The 20,240-nt window shown below is 48.0% G+C and overlaps 1 protein-coding gene across 1 annotated transcript in view; it reads right to left on the bottom strand.

Moving 5' to 3' along the window:
* The window catches only part of NR4A3 (nuclear receptor subfamily 4 group A member 3), a 29,334-nt gene extending 12,802 nt beyond the window's left edge, over positions 1 to 16,532 (bottom strand). Inside the window, exons 1-6 of the mRNA XM_066184694.1 lie at positions 16,043 to 16,532; positions 13,405 to 13,560; positions 9,959 to 10,845; positions 7,637 to 7,766; positions 6,507 to 6,679; positions 1,002 to 1,201 (exon numbers count right to left, since the gene is read on the bottom strand). Of these exons, the coding sequence (XP_066040791.1) occupies positions 1,002 to 1,201; positions 6,507 to 6,679; positions 7,637 to 7,766; positions 9,959 to 10,843 (1,388 nt within the window). The 5' untranslated portion in view covers positions 10,844 to 10,845; positions 13,405 to 13,560; positions 16,043 to 16,532. The remainder of the gene's footprint in view (positions 1 to 1,001; positions 1,202 to 6,506; positions 6,680 to 7,636; positions 7,767 to 9,958; positions 10,846 to 13,404; positions 13,561 to 16,042) is intronic.
* Between the last annotated feature and the right edge of the window lie 3,708 nt (positions 16,533 to 20,240).

Raw genomic sequence — 20,240 nt, 5'->3', positions numbered from 1 at the left:
CAAACAAGCTTCTGTGATTGCTTAGTTGGTAGAGTTATAAGCCTGAGGTTAGCTGTAGCATGTGGTGTAGACTGTCTAATTAGTTAAGATTTTGGTCCTGCCCAAAGGCATAAACAGAGAAGACATTTTGCATTAAATACTGTATGTTCGAACCAAAGGAATACTAAGTGAGTGCATTTTGACATACAAAACTAATAAAAAGATAGGCTCTGCAACTCTCAGCATTTACTTAGTATCATCTGCAGTTCTCAGATTGTAAAAATTGGCAAGGAAAAACAATGGAGAGCACACACAGTAATGCAGGATAAACTGCATAAACTCTTTTGTATGAAAATCTGTGTGCAAGAGAGAAATTACAGCCACGCTCTCCCCTTCTTCCCTCTCCATTACCAATATTTTTGTTACAAAAACACATGCAAAGGTTGTTTTCAACCTAAATAAACAAGGGCATAACTGAAATCACCAGTCTGCAATTTTGCCGGTTCCTGAAAGTGGATTTGGTAAAGTGTCTTAACTAGTGCTAGACTGACAAACAGCATCTCACTCTGTTAAATGACTTGGTATTAAGAAGAAAACCAATCTGTACAAGATTTTAGATCTTCTTCATCCCTTTCAAAAACAGATGACAAAGGGAAAAGAAAAAACCTTTCATACTTGAAGTGTGTTTCTATATTTCATACTTATGAGTACGAAGCAGACGTGCTCAAATAGTGACTGAGAATCAATTTTGGTTACTGTGTAGGAAGAAGATGGGACAGATCAAATAAAAGAAGCACATTAGTGACACCTATGATCTCTTTTTAAATCACCTTCTTGATTTTTCCTGCAGTGTAAAACAAATTAAACACCATATCCTTTGTTTGCAGACATTGGTGATTTTTTTCTGCTTTTTTTTTGGTACAAATGACTATGTTCAAAGATAGCACCATATTTATTCCTTAAAAATATTCAGATGGACGATTTTTCACATCATCTTAAGAGGAAATTAAATAAATAGTTACCTGATGGAGAGTCTTAGTACAAACAGCTCCAAAAAAGCTGATTCTATGAGTAATGTCTGATCTTCTTTTGGGAGGTCAGTAAATCCTGGGATTTTTTCTGCCCAGCCTCTAGTTATGTCAATGGAGGCAGTCAGAAGATTATAGAACTGTTGTACATGTTCTGCATCTGTGCCTGCAGCAGCCTGATCAGTGGAACAGTACTAAAATGAAAGCCACAGAAATCAAGGTTATATGCATTTAAGGGCATTCTGTGAAACATCCAGCATTATTTGCCCGACAACATCTCCTTCTGTGGCAAAGCTGGTATTATTTATAAAGACATAAAAAATAGCTTTACCTCCACCTACTTATTTGGTTACCTACAGGCATTTTGCTATTCAGATAAGATATTACAAAAATATTTCCATGTGTATAGAAGTAATTTCAAATTTATAACTAAAATATAATATCACGTTTTACAAGTACCTATATGCTATTAGTAAACAGAAATAGGAACCTGGTGGGTAGGATAATTTGCATCACACTAGAAGAGGAACATTATTTGGCTTACTACAATGAAACACTTTTCCCATTGATGAATTTGTCTGAGTATGTCAGAAATGCAGATTTCTTCCAAAACCTCACAAAGTGCATTTTATCTGACAGTGATAGAGACACATAAGATAAATCACGTTTTATCTGACACATGCAGCATTGCTTCATTTGAATACAGAATTGGTTCAAAGTAAACCAGCTGCCCCATATCACCTCTTATCCTTCAAATTGAAGCATTTGAGGTTCAGCAGAACCTATTATCCTGCTTATGTGGCCATAACTCTTCCAGACAACCATTTGACAGTCTCAGCTTGCTCAGCTTCCTTGTGATCCTCTGACAGCTCCCTCCCTACTATCTCCTACTTCATCACCAGTGGATCCCTGCCACTCCTTTGAAACTGCTCGCTCTCTCTCGGCAGAAAATACAACAGGAGCTTTTGTGGCTTAGCCCAATTCTGTGCTTGGAAAGTGCTGCTGGTTTTCTGAGCAGGTACTGAATAATGTGGCATTTATTGTAGTAACATCCTCATCATTGGACACCTGCTGGGTTATTTCTGGGAGAGACTTCATACCCACTCTCTCTTATGGGTTCAGCCAAAGAAAGGCTGAGATAGTCTCCACGGCTAAAAGAAGCCTGCATACCCTTTGGAAACAACTTCCCACATGCACTTAGGCTTGAGTCCATCAGCCCAAAGGCCACCCTAGCAACTCTCCAAGCCAGAGTGGAAGCAGAAAAAAGCTCCTTCCCCATCAGTAACAGTGGTCTGGCAGCCTGGGAGGACCATACTACAACTGTGGGCTGCAGATACCACCCAAGTTGCTCACTGCAACCCAAAAGCCACCTCTGTGCAAGACAGAGAGGTGGGATAGCAAGGAGAATTTCTCAGGTAGCTGTCCTGTACTCTGCCTCTCCTAGCTGAAGCTGGTTGCAGTTGGCAGGTAAGGGATGAAGGACACAATGTCCTCAATGACTGATGGGAGAACCACAGCAGTCCTAGAGAACTCTGTCTCTGTCTGGGTCCTGGTATTAGCTCTTAGTGACTCTGCTTACTCAACACTAACTGCATGAGTTTCTCACGGTAACTTCCAGCTCACACCCCTAATCAGCTGGTGAAACATGCAATCCTTCTTATAAAGTTCATATGGAGAAAAATTTTGCCCCAGCTTCTCCAAAGGATCCTGTGACACTGAGGCAGGTAGAGCCCACAATGCAGAGAAGATAGGGAGCAGCAGTAGAAAAATCTGTGTGCTGCATCATTTATGTGTTCAGGACCCACTTGAATGGAGCAGTTGAGAATGTTCAAGCAGCAAGAATCAACTACTCCTGGCACTGGACTGCAGCAAGATGCACACAAGTAATTTATGGGTAAAAAAAGACAGTTTGCTCTTTCAGAGACCTTGCATATTCTGGATCCTCTAGAAGTGCAGCTGCAGAGCAAGCCACAACAAGTGTGCATTTCGGCTCTGGGAGATGTGCTTTGCTACACAGAGGCTGACCTATGACTCTTTCTTACTACACAGGGAAACTAAACAGGCTGATGGAAACTCCTGCCTCATGGCAGGTATTGTTAAGTGAAGACATATTCTTTATCCTTTAAGAAGTAAAGAAGAAGCAAAACAAAAGGAAAAGAAAAAGGATGCTACCCATTCTGAATGGGTTCATTCTAAATATAACTCATCACAACTCAGCGTAATTATGCCAGGTGTTAATTTGTTCCCAATATTTATAAAACATTCCTTTGACAAAAGTAAGGGAAAGTTTTAACATTTTCTAATGAAGCTGAATGCTGCATTATGTCATGTAACTGTGAATGCTACGGTGTGGTATACCCCACGCTGGGCACTGAATCAAATTAAATGCATCTAAAAAAATTATAACCTGTACTTTTTATTATAGTCTATCCCATGAGAGCAATTTTAGAAGAAGGGTAAAAGATTATATGGAATTGTATAATTTTAAGCAATACATCAATGCTCACTATAAAGTATTAGCACTTACAAAGAGTTGTTAAAATAAAACATTATTTACCTGTAACAGACTTAGGAGGATACAAGTAACCATAAACAATATGCATGTTCCTGTTTCATGCACCACAACTGTGGGTTTTTTCCATGATTATTTCATGGAGAAGAAGTGATATTTGACCTGACTTGTGATCAGGACAGCTGGCAATCCTGCCCTTGGTCAGGAGGCCACAGGACGGAAGCGCTCCCTCCGATCTGCATTTCTAAACCTGCCCTATGCAAACTGGAGGCAAACCGGGAGAAAGACAAAAGACAAAGCTCTGCCTCCCTCCCTTCCTTGGAGCTCCTTTGGGAATTAAATGAAATATGACTGTTACTTAAGGAGGAGGTTGCATGTGTAGCAAGCAGCATTAACTTGTATGCTGTATCTGAAGAGATTTGGAAAGCCTGAGGTTGGGAAGCCCGATAGCACAACGTAGCTCTGCCCTTTGCCTGCTTTCATCAGTCCTTCATCGACGGCTACAGCTGCAAATGCCTAACAATAACTTCTCTGCACAGACGAAAGCCTCTGCTCGTTTTTCCAAAAGCCACAATATGGGCTCAATTTTGTGGTCCAGGAAGGGGGGGGGATTATCGCCTAAATGCTGCACTCCCCCTTTGAAAAGGCAACATTTCTATTTCAGCTGGTGCCTAGTCTGGGTGAATAAGAATGGCAAGGTTTAGGGTCTGTTTCTCATCTCACTTCCTTAAAAGTGTAAACTCAGGGAATTGTACCAGTAAACAGGTGTGAGACCAGACTACGGCCTTTGGCAATTGCCTTTTGAAACCAAGTACCTAAATATACCACTGCTGTGGACTGGTAAGTTAAAACCAGTGCTGAGATGAAAAGCAGCCATGTTCTGAACAGAACTGTTTCCAATGTTTTGGTGTAAAGTTTGTAGCTAATATAATTTATTTTTGGTTTTGTTTTTTCCTGGGTTGCTCTGTGTGTGTGTGTGTGTGTGTCTGCAGGGTTTTCTGGAGGGAAGGGATGCACACTTTTCTCCAAAACTTTTATCAGTACTTTTAAGATGGTCAAGATATTACAGCTTGTAAACATGAAGACCGTGCTAAATATTAAGGTCGTATCTGCAGAAGTGTCAGGGCTGGCTCCAAAGCCAGGTTTCCAGATCTGCCCATTTGTGGTGCTCAGCAGGGTCACAGCCTAGCTGAACATGCCGTAAGTTAGTCTTTACAAGTACAGGATTGCTCTTCATAGGAGTATTTTAGCACTGCACTGTGTTTATGGCATGTTTCATTAAATTCAGTTCACCTTGCTCTTTACACAGCATTTGTTTCTGACCTCCCCTAACTTCTCAAAATAAGTATAAGGGTCTATGAAGAACATAAGAATCTACTAGCTTCTTGTAGAATATTTTTGTCATTTCAGTACTGCTGGGCATAACAGACAACTATATATTTTAATGTAAAGAAAAACTTAGATATTAATATGTTCTAACAGATAATCATACTTAATCTTTTAGCTACCAAGACTAAATTAATTTACTGTCAATCATATGCTCCCTGTAATGTCCGAAAGAATTGTTCAACAATTAAATCTATGGGTTGTTTTCATTAAAAGAGAAATAATTATTGTAGGACAAAGAAAAAAAGTCACATAAAAGTACATATTTTTTGTTCAGTTTTCTGTAAATTAAAAAAAGAGCTTTATAACAATAAATAAATACAAACGATGGCACCTAGACTCCTGTAATTCTGTGGAGCCCAGCAGATTTCTATTAAAGAGCTCGTCATGCACCTTGGTATTTGCAGAATTATCCCTGAGACATTCTGGGTAAGTTAAGATACATATAGGTATTGCTAATGCATTCTCCCCATAGTAGGTTGTCAGACACTGAACAGCTAGATTCTTGATAAAAACTTGAAAAATTATATGATTTAATACTTACAGATTAGTTTGAAGAAAATATGTTACAGCATGCTTAAAATTGCTAAATTATATATGTAAGTATAGTCTAAAATAGCATAATGTAATTTTAATATAATTGCAGTAAATATGCTTTAGGATTAAATATTACTTAGCAACAAGTGATAAATGGCCAATGAAGTTATTGTCTGAGTACAGCTGCTATTTTTTACAATCTCAAATTTAATTATATTTCTTTAAGGGGGAAGAATTTGATCTTGTTTTTCCATAGCTGTATTATTTTTATTATCCTTTATCAACCCGCCTAAAAAATTGTATTTAACAAGTCATTTCAATGCTGTATTTTAATAACTACAGAACAATGTTTTTCAGCTTTCAGAATATTCCATTAATATTTAAATTATGACTAAGATACATTAAAGAACAAGGTTACAAAAATACATAATCTTTGGTAAAGCTTTGCTGATTTTTCAGAATTTTAGTTTTAAAAGGCTTGTTTTAAAAATGTTAGTTTTACTGCCAGAACATTTATACTGAGGTATCCAAAGCCAATCCTGCTCCCATTTAAATAATGGCAAAATTCCTATTGATTTCAATAGGAATGGTCCTCTCCACCCAGTGCCACACTCTGCAACCCTTCTATCTGAATATTAGGGAAGTGCTATTAAATTTTAGCCTTCAGAAAATCGAGGTTAAGATATGGGACATACAAGTACTGCTCCTGCTTAATCAATGACATCATAATTGATCGTGTTTTGGCACAGCCTTTTTGCAAGAAGAATGCTCTATTTATCCATGCATTTTTCCTTTCACTCAGCCACTGAGTATACTGCAGATTATTAGATTATTTTGTGATTGAGGTCCTCACAATGAATAGTTACTAACACTAATATCTACTGCACTTCCTTTCCTCTCATTGCCCATCTATCACGAAAAGACAACGGCTGGCTGGACCGATTCCTACCCTCATCCAAATTTCACACCTAATTTCATTTTGGCAAACCAGCTGGTAAGGAGAAATGCAGCTCGCAAATCATTTTTGTGTGGAAAGCAAATACGGAAAGAAAAGTGAGACATACTCTTGAATAGTCCAGCTCCCTGGGCGTGGAGTCGGTTAAAGCTCGAACGAGGGCATTCATCATGCTGATGGGAGGAGAGGGCGGGGAGGGCTGAGAGGGTTCTTGCTGTAAGGGGCTCTTTGGTTTGGAAGGCAGCCGACCTCTTCTCCCTTTCAGGCTGTCGGTACGGACAACTAGGTGAAAAAAATCCCAAAGGAATCAGTCGTGAAGGTACCAGCAAATAATGGAACGGAATGAACACCCTGCTTTCCCTACGGCGGCCAGACCAGCAAAAATAAGAGGTTTCTCCAGTTTCAGCACATGTTCTTGATGCCTTTGATTGCAAAGGAACACAAATGGCACCAGAACTGTGTCAGACCTATGAGTGTAAGCAGCAATGTAGCTGCTTAGCGAGAGCCCAGCTGTGTTCCTTGTGTCCATGCTTTGTTTGCAGCTCGTCAGTGTGCCCGTGTATGTGTGCCCGTGACACTCCGCTGCTGAAAAAAGCTGAATGTGAAACACAGATTTTAGTGTTTCTTCTACCAGCATTCCTTTTAAATGGCAGAGGCACTCATTCAAAGTAATTTTAGCTTTCTTGAAACATTTGAAAAAATACGGTCACACTATATAGGTTATATTATCCATGTCAGTATTTGCAATGGGACTGCTCACACAATATTACTCACATGCTTAAATATTTGCAGAATTGGGACTAATGAGTTGATCCTGTTTCCATTAAAATTAATTGCAAATTTACAATCAGCTTATGGGAATGAAAAGAGATCCTATGTCAAAATGCACACAATCCAGTGCAGCCCCCAGTGAGATAACAAGGGGAAGCCAACAGCATTATTGAGCAATGTTCAAAGTTAATAAAGGAGACATTTTGGCCACTGTCAAATTATCCTCTTGTGACCTTGCTGTTCTTGAACTCTGGGGTCTATAGTCTAAATATGATAATAGGGGTGAAAAGCACAAAATCAATACATTATTACATAAATGCACATATTTTGGGGTAAGTTATGAATCTCATCACTGTCAAATTTATTGTAGAGATATCCATGTTGACACACACATGCACACACAGAGACACAGATTCATTAAACATAATATTTTAGTTTTCTGGGATCATAAATAGCCAGAGTCCTTACCTTCTTTAACCATGCCGACACTGAGACACTTCTGGAACCGGCAGTATTGGCATCTGTTACGACGTCTCTTGTCCACTGGGCAGTTTTTATTTGCCAGACAAACATATTTTGCATTTTTCTGAACTGTTCTCTGCGAAAATGCAACACAAAAATAGTAAACTGATTGTTTCTTGAGCAACTTAGGACCTGACAAAATGTGTTTTAATTACAACATGAAAAGTGACAGTGCAATTCATATAATTAGATAAAATTAATTTCCTAACACACTAGCCTGCAGGAAAAACAATTTTATTAGTGTTAGCTGCTGACAATGAAAATCATCTAGGATTGTTCTGAAGCAAGTCTCTGGAGACAGGCAACTTTGAATGATAAAATCATATCTGAAATTACCAGGTCATCACATCTACCTTTGGGGATTAGATTATCTCCGCTTTTAATATCCCTTTGGGAACAATTTTCTACTTGGTTCATTCCCTTGATTATTGCTGACCTTATTAAAATAAAATCAAAATGATCTGCAATGTACTTCTCTTGCTATCACTATTGTTAGTCAAATACCACAATAACTGGTTTGGTTAGCCATTAAAATCATCGGGGAGAAAAATAAAAAAAAAACCAGAAACCTCTACAAAATATGTTTGGCTAAATACTCTGGGAAAGCTAACCTGACCTGGGGAAAAAAGACAGAATGATGACATAGTTATGTAAATTCAATTAACTCTAAAATCATGTTGAAAAAAATAAAACAAATTTAAATTTGTAGAAACCTCTAAGCTTTGGAAGAATGTAACAAGTATTAATGCAAAAAGGTATCATGCTGCCATACTTAAAATCAAAGATACATCAATAAATAACATCCAAAAGGGTATTACTAGAAAAGACACCAGGAAAAAATTTATCAGCTCAACATTCAATAATAAATCTTTAACTGCAATTAAATTAATGGATACATTTTATTCCATAATTTGTGTTCATTATCAAATAACAACCTCAATGTATTAAATGTAAGAGATACAGCAAATATTGTTCATTGTGATTTGGAGCTGAAACCAGTTTAATTTTGCAAAATAAGGTACTGTTACAACTCAAGGATATGCTATTGATTTCCACAGGGGCAGGTTTGGGATAATAAAAGCTGCTATTTTCATGTTATTTGTATTCCTTTTTCTAGTTATATTTAAATAACAAATTAGTTTTATAGGAGATGTGTATTTTACCATGTGGTCAAAGGATTATTATTAAGTAACACTGACAGCTCCACCTACAACAAAAAAAATGGTGTAAGCCCTCCCCCAAAATATTTTGGGACTATTTTTGTTCCCATTGTATCTTTTACCAGAACAGGGGCATAACTGCTACCTTAGCAAGAAGAAATATACAAAATCCAAATGTTTCAAATCTTAAACTTGCTGCCCAGAACCATCCCACCAAAAATCAATCACAAGCTCTTCACCTAAACAAGCTATTTCTGAAATGAATACTAGAATCTAGACTCAGTCTGCTGTAAAGAAATTACAAAGCACCCAAACCTAAGATCAAAAAGACTATATTCAACTCTTGAAAATATAAGCACAAAGTTTCCACTGGGAAACTGCTGTGTCTAAGTTATTTGTGTTGCTATTTGGCTGCAAAGCTGCCTTCATTGCAGAGCAGGCACCAGGACCCTGTGCAGTGCTTAGTCACTGCTCGGCAGGCAGCTTTCCCCTGGTGAAGACTCCCCGGGCTCCTGAGCTGAAGGGTTATGACAAAGCAGCAGCCAAAAGCAACTGGAAGTACTTGGGCTTGTCCCATGAGTGAAACCAGTTTCTTCCTGGTGCTGACCACCCTGCATTCCTCCTCATGCCAGCTGCCCTTGGACAACTAATGGCACCACTGCCACCACCTAAAATACTTAGTGGACTTTATGATTTCAGGGTTTCTTTCCTTATCTAAAAGCAAAGTATAATTGGAACTGGTGACTGAGTAAAACCCAGGTTGAATGTACTCCAGATGAGTTTTACTACGGAATAAATGCAGTTTATACCTTAGACTGGGGTGACCTATGTTTCATTGAGGAATGCTGGCAGACCAGGGATGTGGTTCCCCCAAATCACTGCCATGGCCTCTTCTCAGCAGAGACTGGCTGATCCTTTTATCCTACAGAGGCCTTTCCTTGACCTTCTTCAAAAACTTTGGCTGTCCTTCCTACCCTGCTGGGGGGGCCTGAGTTTTAACACACGATGTCCCCAAAGCCCCAGGTCAGGACCAGGAGCATGTGGGGACAGAGGGGGTGGGAAGTGAGGTGGGAGCAAGCGGGAGGGGAGCGAAGTGCGGAGTTCTCACCTTGAAAAAGCCCTTGCAGCCCTCACATGTCCGCACCCCGTAGTGCTGGCAGGCGGCATTATCTCCACAGACAGCGCAGGTGCCTTCCCCAGACGAAGAGCTCCTGCTGGGCGGAGAAGGAAGGCCACTGCTGCCGCTCCCGCTGCTCTCCCCCATCAGGCTGGAGGTGGCTGCGTTGAGGCCGAGTGGTGAGAAGGCTAAGGTAGCTGGTCTTTTGGCCAGGTGAAGCCCGTAGGAATGGCCCTCCATGGGAGCCTGGCTGGCGGCTGGCCTGTCAGAGCCCAGGGGCAGGCTCAGCGGGGCAGGGTCGTAGCACATGTGGGCAGCCGCGGACGGCGTGTGCGGAGGCGAGTGCTTGAAGTGGAAGAGAGGGAAGCGCGGAGGCACGGTCTTCATGGGGGTGGTGTCCATCAGGTGGCCGGGAGGCAGGCAGGTCTGCGTGGGCTGCAGCGGGGGCTCATCCCACAGGCCCTGGTGAGCAGGGAAGCCGGGTGTGGTTGGCGTGGAGGGTGGAGATTGCTTGAAGTACATGGAAGTGCTGGGCATGCCCTCATCCGTAGACGGGGGCAGTGAGGGCTGGTATGGGGACAGCCGGGTGTCTTCCATCTTTATGAGGGGCCTCTGGCCAGAGGAGGCAGTTTGCATTTGGTAGAGGCAGGAAGGCTTGAGCTCATAGCTGCCAGAGTAACCCTCCATAAAGGTGCTGAAGCTGGGAAGGGAGGTGGTGGCAGTGGCAGTGATTTCGGTACTGCTCAGGTCCATGGTCAGCTTGGCATAGTCAGGGTTCATGATGTCTGAGCTGTACTCCGAGCCATAGGCGTAGGTCTGGGATGCATAATTCGAACCGGGCGGTGAAGGACTATACTGCGCTTGCACACAGGGCATATCTGCAAGGGCAAAGGGGCACGTTAACAACAAGCCCAGTGCACCAGGCTGCAGCCCAGACCCTTGCAAACTTCTTTCCTAGAAGCTTTCCCAGAGCTCAGATAGGCACCCAACTCCCATTCGGACATTTAAATTAGCCTCGAGCCTTTTCCTTTCAACAAGAAATATGCGTCAGGGACCGACTAAGCATTCAGTACTATGGAGCCTGCTCTCATCTAGTCAGGGGAGAAACTCACATTTATACCAGTGTCAGTGAGAGAAGGATCCATCTCAAGCTGCCCTACATCTGCTGCTTAATATACATAGGTGTCAATGAGAATTAGATAAGCAGAATGAGAACAGTTTATGACTCTAAATCTATCTCTGTATGCATGCAATCATGCTGTAAAATTTTCATGAAGGGTAAAGAGATTATCAACTGCATAATATTAAAAATTATATTTATTTTAAAAGAAGCAGTATCTGTAGTCCATGTCAGAGGAATTACTCAAATCACAAGGTTTGCTACTCAGGACTTGCAAACATCAATTTTCCTTACTCAGCTCTGGACCTTTGAAGAATATTCCTGGTCAGCTAATAATTTAAGTTTGCTGTCTCATTATTAGTTTTAAGGCTTATCTCTAGTAGATTGTTCTCCTTCAAAATGTGGTGGGTACAACATCCCCTTCAATTTGCAAAAATGTAGGATAAAAGGTATGTGGTATTTCTGTTTTCATGGGAAAGCAAGGTTGAGGCCAGTAATACAGTTGGTTTTATTCATTAGTCATGAAACTTAATGCAGTTCACTGATAGCTGGGATGGTTGAAGCAACATAGTGCCTGGCTAAAAAGATCTGACTGTTATTTTCTTTTACATTTTCTACTAGTCTGCCATGTAATTTGCTGGTCACAGGAAATAATAGACCCAATTCTGCAATTCAATGAGGTTTGCCTGACTAAACACTGTGAGATTCTAGACCAATATTTGCAACTTGAACTAAAAGTGTGTGGTGTATTTTGGTTCCACAGCAGAAGAATAAAATGCATCTATTAGTATAAATTTTCTCATAAAGAGAAAAGTAAATATGGAGAAAATGTATATCAAAATTAAGTGCAGTTCATCTCTTCTTAATCATGGTAATTTATATTCCAGAAGCACTTGAGAAATAATTCATGTTAAAAAAAAAACTGCCTTGAAAATAATGAGATTTTCCTCACCATTTTAAGAACTCCTTTCACTTACAATTTTAAAATATTCACTCCTGGCATGCAGGAATACAAATAATTTGTGTTAAATCAACTTTTAATTCTTTCCTGCCTGCTTTGCAGCTAAACATATTTAAACTAAGCACCAAATTTGAATTATCACGCTGTCACAAACCATTCACATCTTTCTTCTTCTCGAGAAAACACTAAAATCTGAGAAAAAAAATCAGTGATGTTTCCTGAAATTAAGACCTTCCTTGACTTAAATCCAAAAGCTTGAAGAAGAAGGCAGGACAACCCTCCCTCAAGCCTTGCCTCCCAATGTTATGTATGTATTATTCGACTGTTCTCTTTTTTTTCCCTGTCAATTTCTGTCCATGCCATTCCACGCACACACATTTCCTGGCAAGTGGTATCACTATCATTTGTTAGTTTAAGGACTGGCTGTTAAAACACAGTGATCAGTGCTTAATCAAATAAAAAGGGAAAGAAATTCTTTCCACACACCTCCACTGAGATCTAACGGAGGAACACAACAGAGTGAGTTCACAGCTAATGTCACAAGTGGACGTGTTGATACACAGCTCTATGAAGGAAAAAGGCTTTTTTGCTAGCTCAGAAAATGAGCATAAGTTTAAGGGAACAGATCATTATGCCTTTATTCCTGCATTTTTCTGAGCATAACATAGTTATGACACTGAATTCTGTGCAAAGTGGAGTAGAAAAACAAGTCTAAAATAACTCGGACCGGAGGACTGAAAAAAATATCCCTAACCTAAAGGTCTGGTCTCTCCTGGCTCTGTGGGACTCCTCCTACCTCGTCTTTTGCCAGTGCACTTGTCTAAGTCTAACCCTTACTTTTCCACTTAGGGCACCAGTATTAATTCCCTTGCAAAGTAAATAACCTGGCATTTTTTTCCTTGATCCAACAATGTTAAAACAAGAAAAGAAAAAGCCCCACAGGAGGTGCATTGAAGAGCGACCTGTCATCAAAACCCAAATGAATGGATAAAAGCATCAGGGTAGGGACATTAGGAACTATTACCATGATGTTCTGCTTTCTTCACGAGAACTTGAGGTAAAGGATGCCCAGTTTAACGCCAGGCAAGCTGGGCTCCTCACAGGGACACTAGCACCCCCAAGCAGCTTCCCCTTAAATCTGGCACGTCTTTGACGAGGGGCTCGCAACCCCCTGTGCCCAGGCACGGCTTCGCCAAAAGCGCCGCGAAAGGCATGCACTGCTCTGATCCTTTTGGGATTTAAACTCCCCGGGACGTCGGGGGCCGATGATGCCAAAGGGATTTGGGAAGAGTAGGGGCCGCGCCAGAAGCTCCCGCACCCCTCTCCTCCTGCCCTTCTCCCGGAGCGGCAGCTTACCTGGTGGGTATCTTGCGCGCTGAATGGTGGGGCTGGAGGTGCGGACGGAGGCGGCGGCGGGCGGCGGCGGCGGCGGGGTGGGTGCCGGCTGGGACCTCTCAGCGGAGGCGGGCCCGGGGCCTGGCCTGGGCGGGGGGCGCTCTTCCGACCCGGGCTCTGTCCGCCGGCAGCGGGAGACAAGGCACAGTCAGGGGCGGCCGTGCCCGGCGGGGCAAAGGGGAGCCCCCCGCCTCCCCCCCGGCGCGGCGCCTCGGGGGGACGTGGGGGGACCGTCCCCCGCGCTCGCAAGGCAACCCGCCGCCTCGCCCCACGGGTGGGAAGGGGGAGCCGGCCGGGGAGCGCATTCCTGCTGGCTCCCTCATCGCACAAAAGGCAGAGAGCACCGGGCTGGGACAACGGAGCTGCCGGTTTGTTCTCCGAGAGGAGCCTGGGGAAGGCAAGAGGACATCCTCGGGCGGGGTGACTACAACAAGCGGGACAGCATCCCCGAGCGTCCACTTCCCCGTGAGAACTTTCTCTTTTTTGGGATGCGGGGAAAAGCAGGCTGGGACTTTCTATACAAGGTACCGGCCAGACTTGAGGGGTGTCCTGCCGGCCCGCCTAACCCTGTGGGGTGTCTCTGGGCCCATATTCGCCGCCTCGGGGGAGGGAGCGCAGCCCAGCCGCCTACCCCCGACCCTCTGGGCGCTGCCAGCCGGGCTAAGCGCGGGGGATGCGCGGCCGCGCCGGCCCTTGCCCACGGAAGCCGCTCCCCGGCGTCTCTTTCTCCCGCTCCTTGTCTTTCTTTTGCCTTCCCCGAGCCCCTCGCCTTTGAACCCCCGCCAGCTCCCGGGGTGTTAAGTGCCTGTCAGCTCATCCCTTTCTCTCCCGAGGGTTTTGTTCCCCCACGAGCTCCTGCGAGGCGGCTTCCCGCTCGGCGCGGAGCGCCCTAGGGCTCCTCTCTGCCCCCCCCGAGCCGCCGGTTACCTAGAGACACTCGCTGCGCTTTTAACCACGCAGCACCCCTCCGGGCTGCCGCCGCCCGAGCCAGGAGCGCAGGGCCGTAAGGGCTGTAAATTAGGAGGAAATAACTACCCTTGTCAAAGCTCTTTTCTTCCTCCGTGCACTTTACATTCAGCCCCGACTGACACCCCTCCCCACCCTGTAATACGAGGAGGAAACCGTGAAATACTCCATTGTGATTGTGACTTCTTCAGGCGAGTTTCGAAACCTTCATTTACCCGGGAGGGACTGCGGAGGGGGAAGCTCCATTCAAATAAAAAGTTTCGTGCTGGATTTCCACCGCCGGTTAGCTGGCGATATTTTTTTTTTTTTTTGTGGGGGGGGTGGGTGGGAGGGATCGCCCCGAGCCGCACGGTCACTCCAGCAAATATCCACGAGATCGCGTGAGATTCACCTCCGAAGAAACCGTCTGGTCTGGTTTAGTCCATTGTTTTTAACCGGGGCTTGACTCCAGCATACAACGGTCTCCACGGAGGAGAGAAAAATAGGGCGAAGAATGTAATCGAGTGAAGCGGCTTGGATAAAAGTTAGCGATTCATTCCCAAACTTTTTTTTTCCTGGAGAAAAAAAAAATCCTATCCCAGCACACCAATCCCCCTACATAAAACAGTGTTTTACGCCCTTTCCCTGGGAAATATCCTCGCACGGATTCCATCGTATCCAAAAATTGCAAGTTAAGTAACAGCGTTCTTAACTAGCCGCGCTAAGGTGAGCGGCATCTCTGCCCGGGACAGACTATCGCGATAAAGCTGCCCCGATAACTGTCCCTCTATATAATGTCACAACCCAACGCCCGCGCTTTCTCGCCTCTTTCCAAGACTGAAACTTCTTTTCGCAGCTATTAAGGCGAGAAGGCAAAGGCGAGAGGCGCCGCGGGGGCAGGGAGCGGGGCAGCGGCGGCGCAGCCCAGCCTCTCCGCACGGTACCGCCCGTGCCGGGGCACCGCGGCCCCTCGTTACCACTCCTGACCTCCGAAGGGAAAAGTGCACATTTCCGAGGAGCAGATGCGGGGCAGACGTGCCGTGCAAGCATCCCGTCTCATTTCAATAAAATATGTCACATTCCAGCAATTACCTCTTGGGCGAGCTCTTTGGGCTGCCGAGGGGGGCTGCTGTCTCCCAAAGTGAGATGAGCTCAACCTGCCCCGCCGTCCCTATTAGACAGCTGAACTTGTGCAAACAGAACCACCTATTTCCCAAGCGCGGCTAAAGGAAAGAGACAAATTGCTGCCATTCATCACCGGCGCTGTAAACTCCCCGCCGCCGCCGGCAGCATCATTTCCATGACAACAACTAGCAGAAATACCTTAGTACCACCGGCTCCGGCTCAACCACAGCCCTCCCCTTTGCGAGGGGCAGCAGTGCCCCGCGCACGGCAGGAGTTGCCGAGACGGCAGGGAGGCTCGGAATACGAGCGGCAATGGAGCATCCACGGGGAGGATGGGAGAGGGGGGGGGGGGGGGAAGGTGAGGGAAAAGTTTCAGCGAGAGCCCGGCACGGCAGCGCGTCGGCTGAGCCGCATCGCTCGCCGCCGGCATCTCCCCAGCATCTCTACCCCGGCGGCGTAACTTTCACGGAGCGGGGACACGCCGCGCTGTCCCTCTCCCTCAGCCGCTCCCGTTCACTCGCATACGTACTCGGTTGCTGTGGAGGTTCCGTCTTTACATCTAGTTTGTAGGTGCCCGCTTCCTTAAAGGCGTGTGTAGGCGCTGTCCAGCGGCAGGACCCGAGACACAAAATCCCTCAGACTCCGGGTAGCTGCAGGTCCAGAGGGTGCGTTATCCCGAGGCATGGAAAAGGATTGAAAAAGCCTGAGAAGCCAGGAGCCCGTCCCCGGGCGAAGGGAGGGAGTGAGCAGGCGGGCGGGCGAGGGATGCCGAGCGGCCGCCGCCGCCGCGATGTGCCTTTGTGTGTGTGCGGCAGGAGCCGGGCCGGGACCTGTGCCCGCGTCCCGGTGCGAGTGCCCCGGGGTGCGCGTGTGCCTGCGCCGGAGAGAGGGGACGGAGGCGCCTCTCTGCGCTGCTCTCCCGCTCCCTCTCTCTGAACGTCATTTATGTGAGAGGAGCCCTAGCGGCCTCTCCATAGAGCGGCTGGAATGCGAAACGTCAATAGTGACGCCATGGGAGCCTGACGCTACTGACCCCCCCCCCCCCCCGCCCCAGTGTGTGCGCCGCGCTCCCGCCGCACCGCGCCGCGCCGAGCCGTGCACAGCCGGGCACAGCCGAGAGGTGCGGAGCGGTGCGGAGCTCCGGCACAGCCGCGCTGAGCCGCCGACAGCGAGACGGCACGGCCGGCCGGCCGGCTCGGGGCCGCCTGCCCGCCACAGCCCGGCAAGTCGTTCCCAAGTCTGATAATAATAATTATAATAATAACAACAATAATAATTATTATTATTATTATTAAGATAGTGATAACAACAAAATTATTATATTATTACTGAAGCGGCTAAAATGAAAAGAGCTTTGCTTGGTTACTTAGTGGAACTTTTACGATGAATTAATAAAGGTTTCTTTCACTTTTTTTTCATTTTTTAAAAACGTTTTTTCTTTTTGCCTTTTAATTTTTTCCCTCTAATTTTTTCTTCTCTCACTTTTTTTTTCCTTTTTTTTTTTCCTTCCCCCCCCCCCCCCCCTTTTTCTTTTCTTTCGAAACTTTTCCAGTGCGCAGGAGCAAGGAGCAGGTTGCGGGAGGTGCCGCTCACAGAGACGGCACTAGTGCGAGCGGCCCTGAGGAGCGTCTGGGCTGCCGCCTGCTTGTGACTGCCTGTGTCCGTGTGTCTTTCGGTGTCCGTGTGTCTGCCTGGGGCACCGGACCGGCGGCGGACGACTCCCCCGCTGTCTCCGCTGGCAGCGGCCGCCCGCCGCCGTGCCCGGTGCCCTGTTTACATCCAACGCCGGCAGCCGGGATGTTAGCGACTGTCACCGCAGCCGTGACAGCCGGTGCTGGGCTTGTGCTTCGCACAGAGGGGCTCCGCCAAGCGAGTTCTCCCGACGGACGGGAGCCGGGGCGGACGAGGCGCTTGCCGCCCCGAGGAGGAGGGACCGGCGGCAACAGCGGCACTTTCGCTTTGCCTCTCGCTCCACCATCCCGCCGCCGGCACCGCCGCGGACCGTGCTCTCTCCCCGGGAGGCAAAGCCGGGGCTGGCGCAGGGCTCGGCCGACGCCGCGGACCGGCGACGCGGCGGCCACGTCCGAGCCCGGGATCCCCTTCCCGAGGCGGTGCGCGCCGCGTTCCCGCGGGCGCCGGGGCGTCCCTCGCTCCCTCCCTCCCGCCCTCCCTCCGGGGCCGCGGCGCTGCCAGACCCCGCTCCCCCCGCGGGGGAACCCGCCGGGCTCCCCGCGCGGCCGCGCTTCCCCTCCGGACGCCGCCGGCCCCCGGCGGGGGCCAGCCCGCGCCCCCACGTCACCGCCCTCGTGCCGCCGCCGCGGCCAATCCACGCACAGGACGCGGCGGGCCCCGTTCCGAGGGGCGGGGCGCGGCGGGGCTGACGCACGGCGGCCGCGTCATTGACGCAAACGGCGTTGCTAAATTTAGCCCCGCCGGGCCCCGCGCGAGGCGGTCGGGATCGCGCGCGAGGGATGGGGGCGGGGCCGGAGCCCATTGAGCGGCGGCGGCGGCGGGCGGGCGCGCGGGGCTATTTTTGGGACACCCCCCTCCCGGCCCCCCCGGTTGTGATCCGGCCAAACCAAATATAGATGCGGGCGGGTATTTATAGCGCCGGCGAGTCCCATTGTCGTGGGGCCACGCCCCCGCCCGGCTTCCTCTGCGCAGGGGGTGGAGTGCGGGGCAGCGCACGGGGACCCCGGCGTGCACACCCATCCTCCCGGCAGCGTCCCCGGCGGGAGGGGGGGGAAAGTCGCAGCCGGGCGCTGGCGGGGTTGCCAGACCCGGTTCACTCCTAAAAAAAAAAAAGTCTCTTGGTGGCTGTGGCTGGAGTTCCCCTCCGCGTGGCCGACTCGGTGCGATTCCCTCGGTGCAGCGCGCTGCCTTCCCTCCACATCGCATGGCATGCCATCCCTGCACGGCCCCCAGGCGAACCACTGTTGACATTCCCGAGCGCCCGCTGCGCGGGGGGGTGGTGGTGCGGAGGCGGCGGAGAGGATGGAGGCAGGATCACCCCCCCGCCCCGCCGGCGAGGGACACGCGTGGCAGCGCGGGGTGTTTCCGCGGCGGGGATGCCCCGCTCGCTCGGCCGCGGCGGGGATACCCCCTGCCTGACGCAACGGAGCGGAGCAGGGGCGGCGGCGGGCACAGCGCATAGCGCCGCGGTGACCTCATGGCAGAAGCGGCGCTGGTTGGGAGTCCTCCCCCCGCCCCCCCTCCAAACCAGCCCTCCCTCCCCTCCCGCCTGTTGAGTAAGCGCCGGGAGAAGCGAAAATGCCATGACGGGCCGGTGCGCTCATCCCCGGTGCTGACACGGCGCGACAAGGGAGATTCCCTTTGATGCCGCTGCCGGCGTGGGCGGCTGAGGGCAAGGGAGGAGAGACAGGGAGGGTGGCACTTTCCGCCCACCCCTCACCCCGGGCACTGGCCCCGATAAAAATACTCCGCTTTCCATGCTGTCATTTCTCCTTTGCATCTCTGCCTTTCTGCTGGGAAAGGGACTCAGCGGAGCGCCGCCGCCCTTAGGGCCCCTCGCCCCGCTCCTGGCGGGCTACCCCGTAGTAGTGTAAGTATAAAGTTCCAGAGTCATCCCGAAACTCGCAGCTCCGCACTGAAAGTGTGCGCAAGAACAAAACGTCGGTGCCAGGTGGACTGTCCTAGAAACCGTATTGCCCCCCCCCCCCCCCCCGCCTTTCCTCCCCCGGGTACTCCGTGCAACTTCGCAGCTTCCTCGAGCTGTTCCTGTCTCCCACGACGTGAAAATATCGTCATGCAAGAAGGCTAAAAAAAAATCCCAACCAACAAAACCCACTCCAAACCCAAAACCGGCGGCAAGAGTGTTTTGAAAGCCTTTAAAATAATCTTTGAGGTGCTATTTAAAGAACAGGAAATGGGATGTTTGGAGAAAATGATTAAAAAGTGGCATTGAGTGTGCTATGTGCTTCGGGCAGATGCGGGTGTTGCGCAGGGAGCCGGGCACTTGCTCACCGACCGACCCAAGGCAGTGGGTCCCTCTGGGGAGAGCACGGTCTGCTGTCCTGCAGTTATTTATGACATGAGAGATCACTCACTATACGCTGTGTGCTTCCCATGAGGCGAAAAGGAAGTTCTTCATGCAAAGAACTCCCAATCCATTAAGCATAAACACCGAGGTGGGGGGAGAGATAAGGGGACAGGAAAAACAGTGGGCAAATTGTCTAACTGGCATGTACAGAGCTTGATTTGCTGGAGGCGGTGGTGCAGGAGCGAGGGCCAGAAGGATATCATTCCCGGGGCTTATTGGATAACTCGGAATAATAAAACCAGGCAGTGCAACAACGGGAGGAAGCCTGCAGCAATATGAAGGGGGCCTTGGGTGAAATAAAGCTCCAGGAAGTGGGGAAGGTTGTTGAGGGACATTGGCTGGGTGCCGCCAGAATTGGTCAGACTGAAGGTTACACTGGGGGCAGACTCTGTGGAAAGGCTGAGGGGTTCACTTCCAGTGCCCACCCATGTGTTTGCATTTATGGCCAAATAACTTGATGACAACTCATTACCAGGATTTGCTTGGCTTCCCCAAGACCAGAGTGAATCTTTAGGCTGCAGATTTCTGGGACCAAGGCAATGAAATGTCACTGCTTTTAGGGTTAGGATACCCAAGTCAAAATCCTGACTGCTGCCATCTATCCAGAGGCACCTAAATCGGACACTGATAAGACAAGGGGGAATGGCCTTTAAGCTGAAGGAGGGCA

This window comes from Chamaea fasciata, unplaced genomic scaffold (genome assembly GCF_029207755.1).
Source record: "Chamaea fasciata isolate MVZ Bird 193981 ecotype frontalis unplaced genomic scaffold, bChaFas1.0.hap1 SCAF_1, whole genome shotgun sequence".
Taxonomy (NCBI): domain Eukaryota; kingdom Metazoa; phylum Chordata; class Aves; order Passeriformes; family Sylviidae; genus Chamaea; species Chamaea fasciata.
This window is presented reverse-complemented; position numbering and strand designations above follow the sequence as displayed.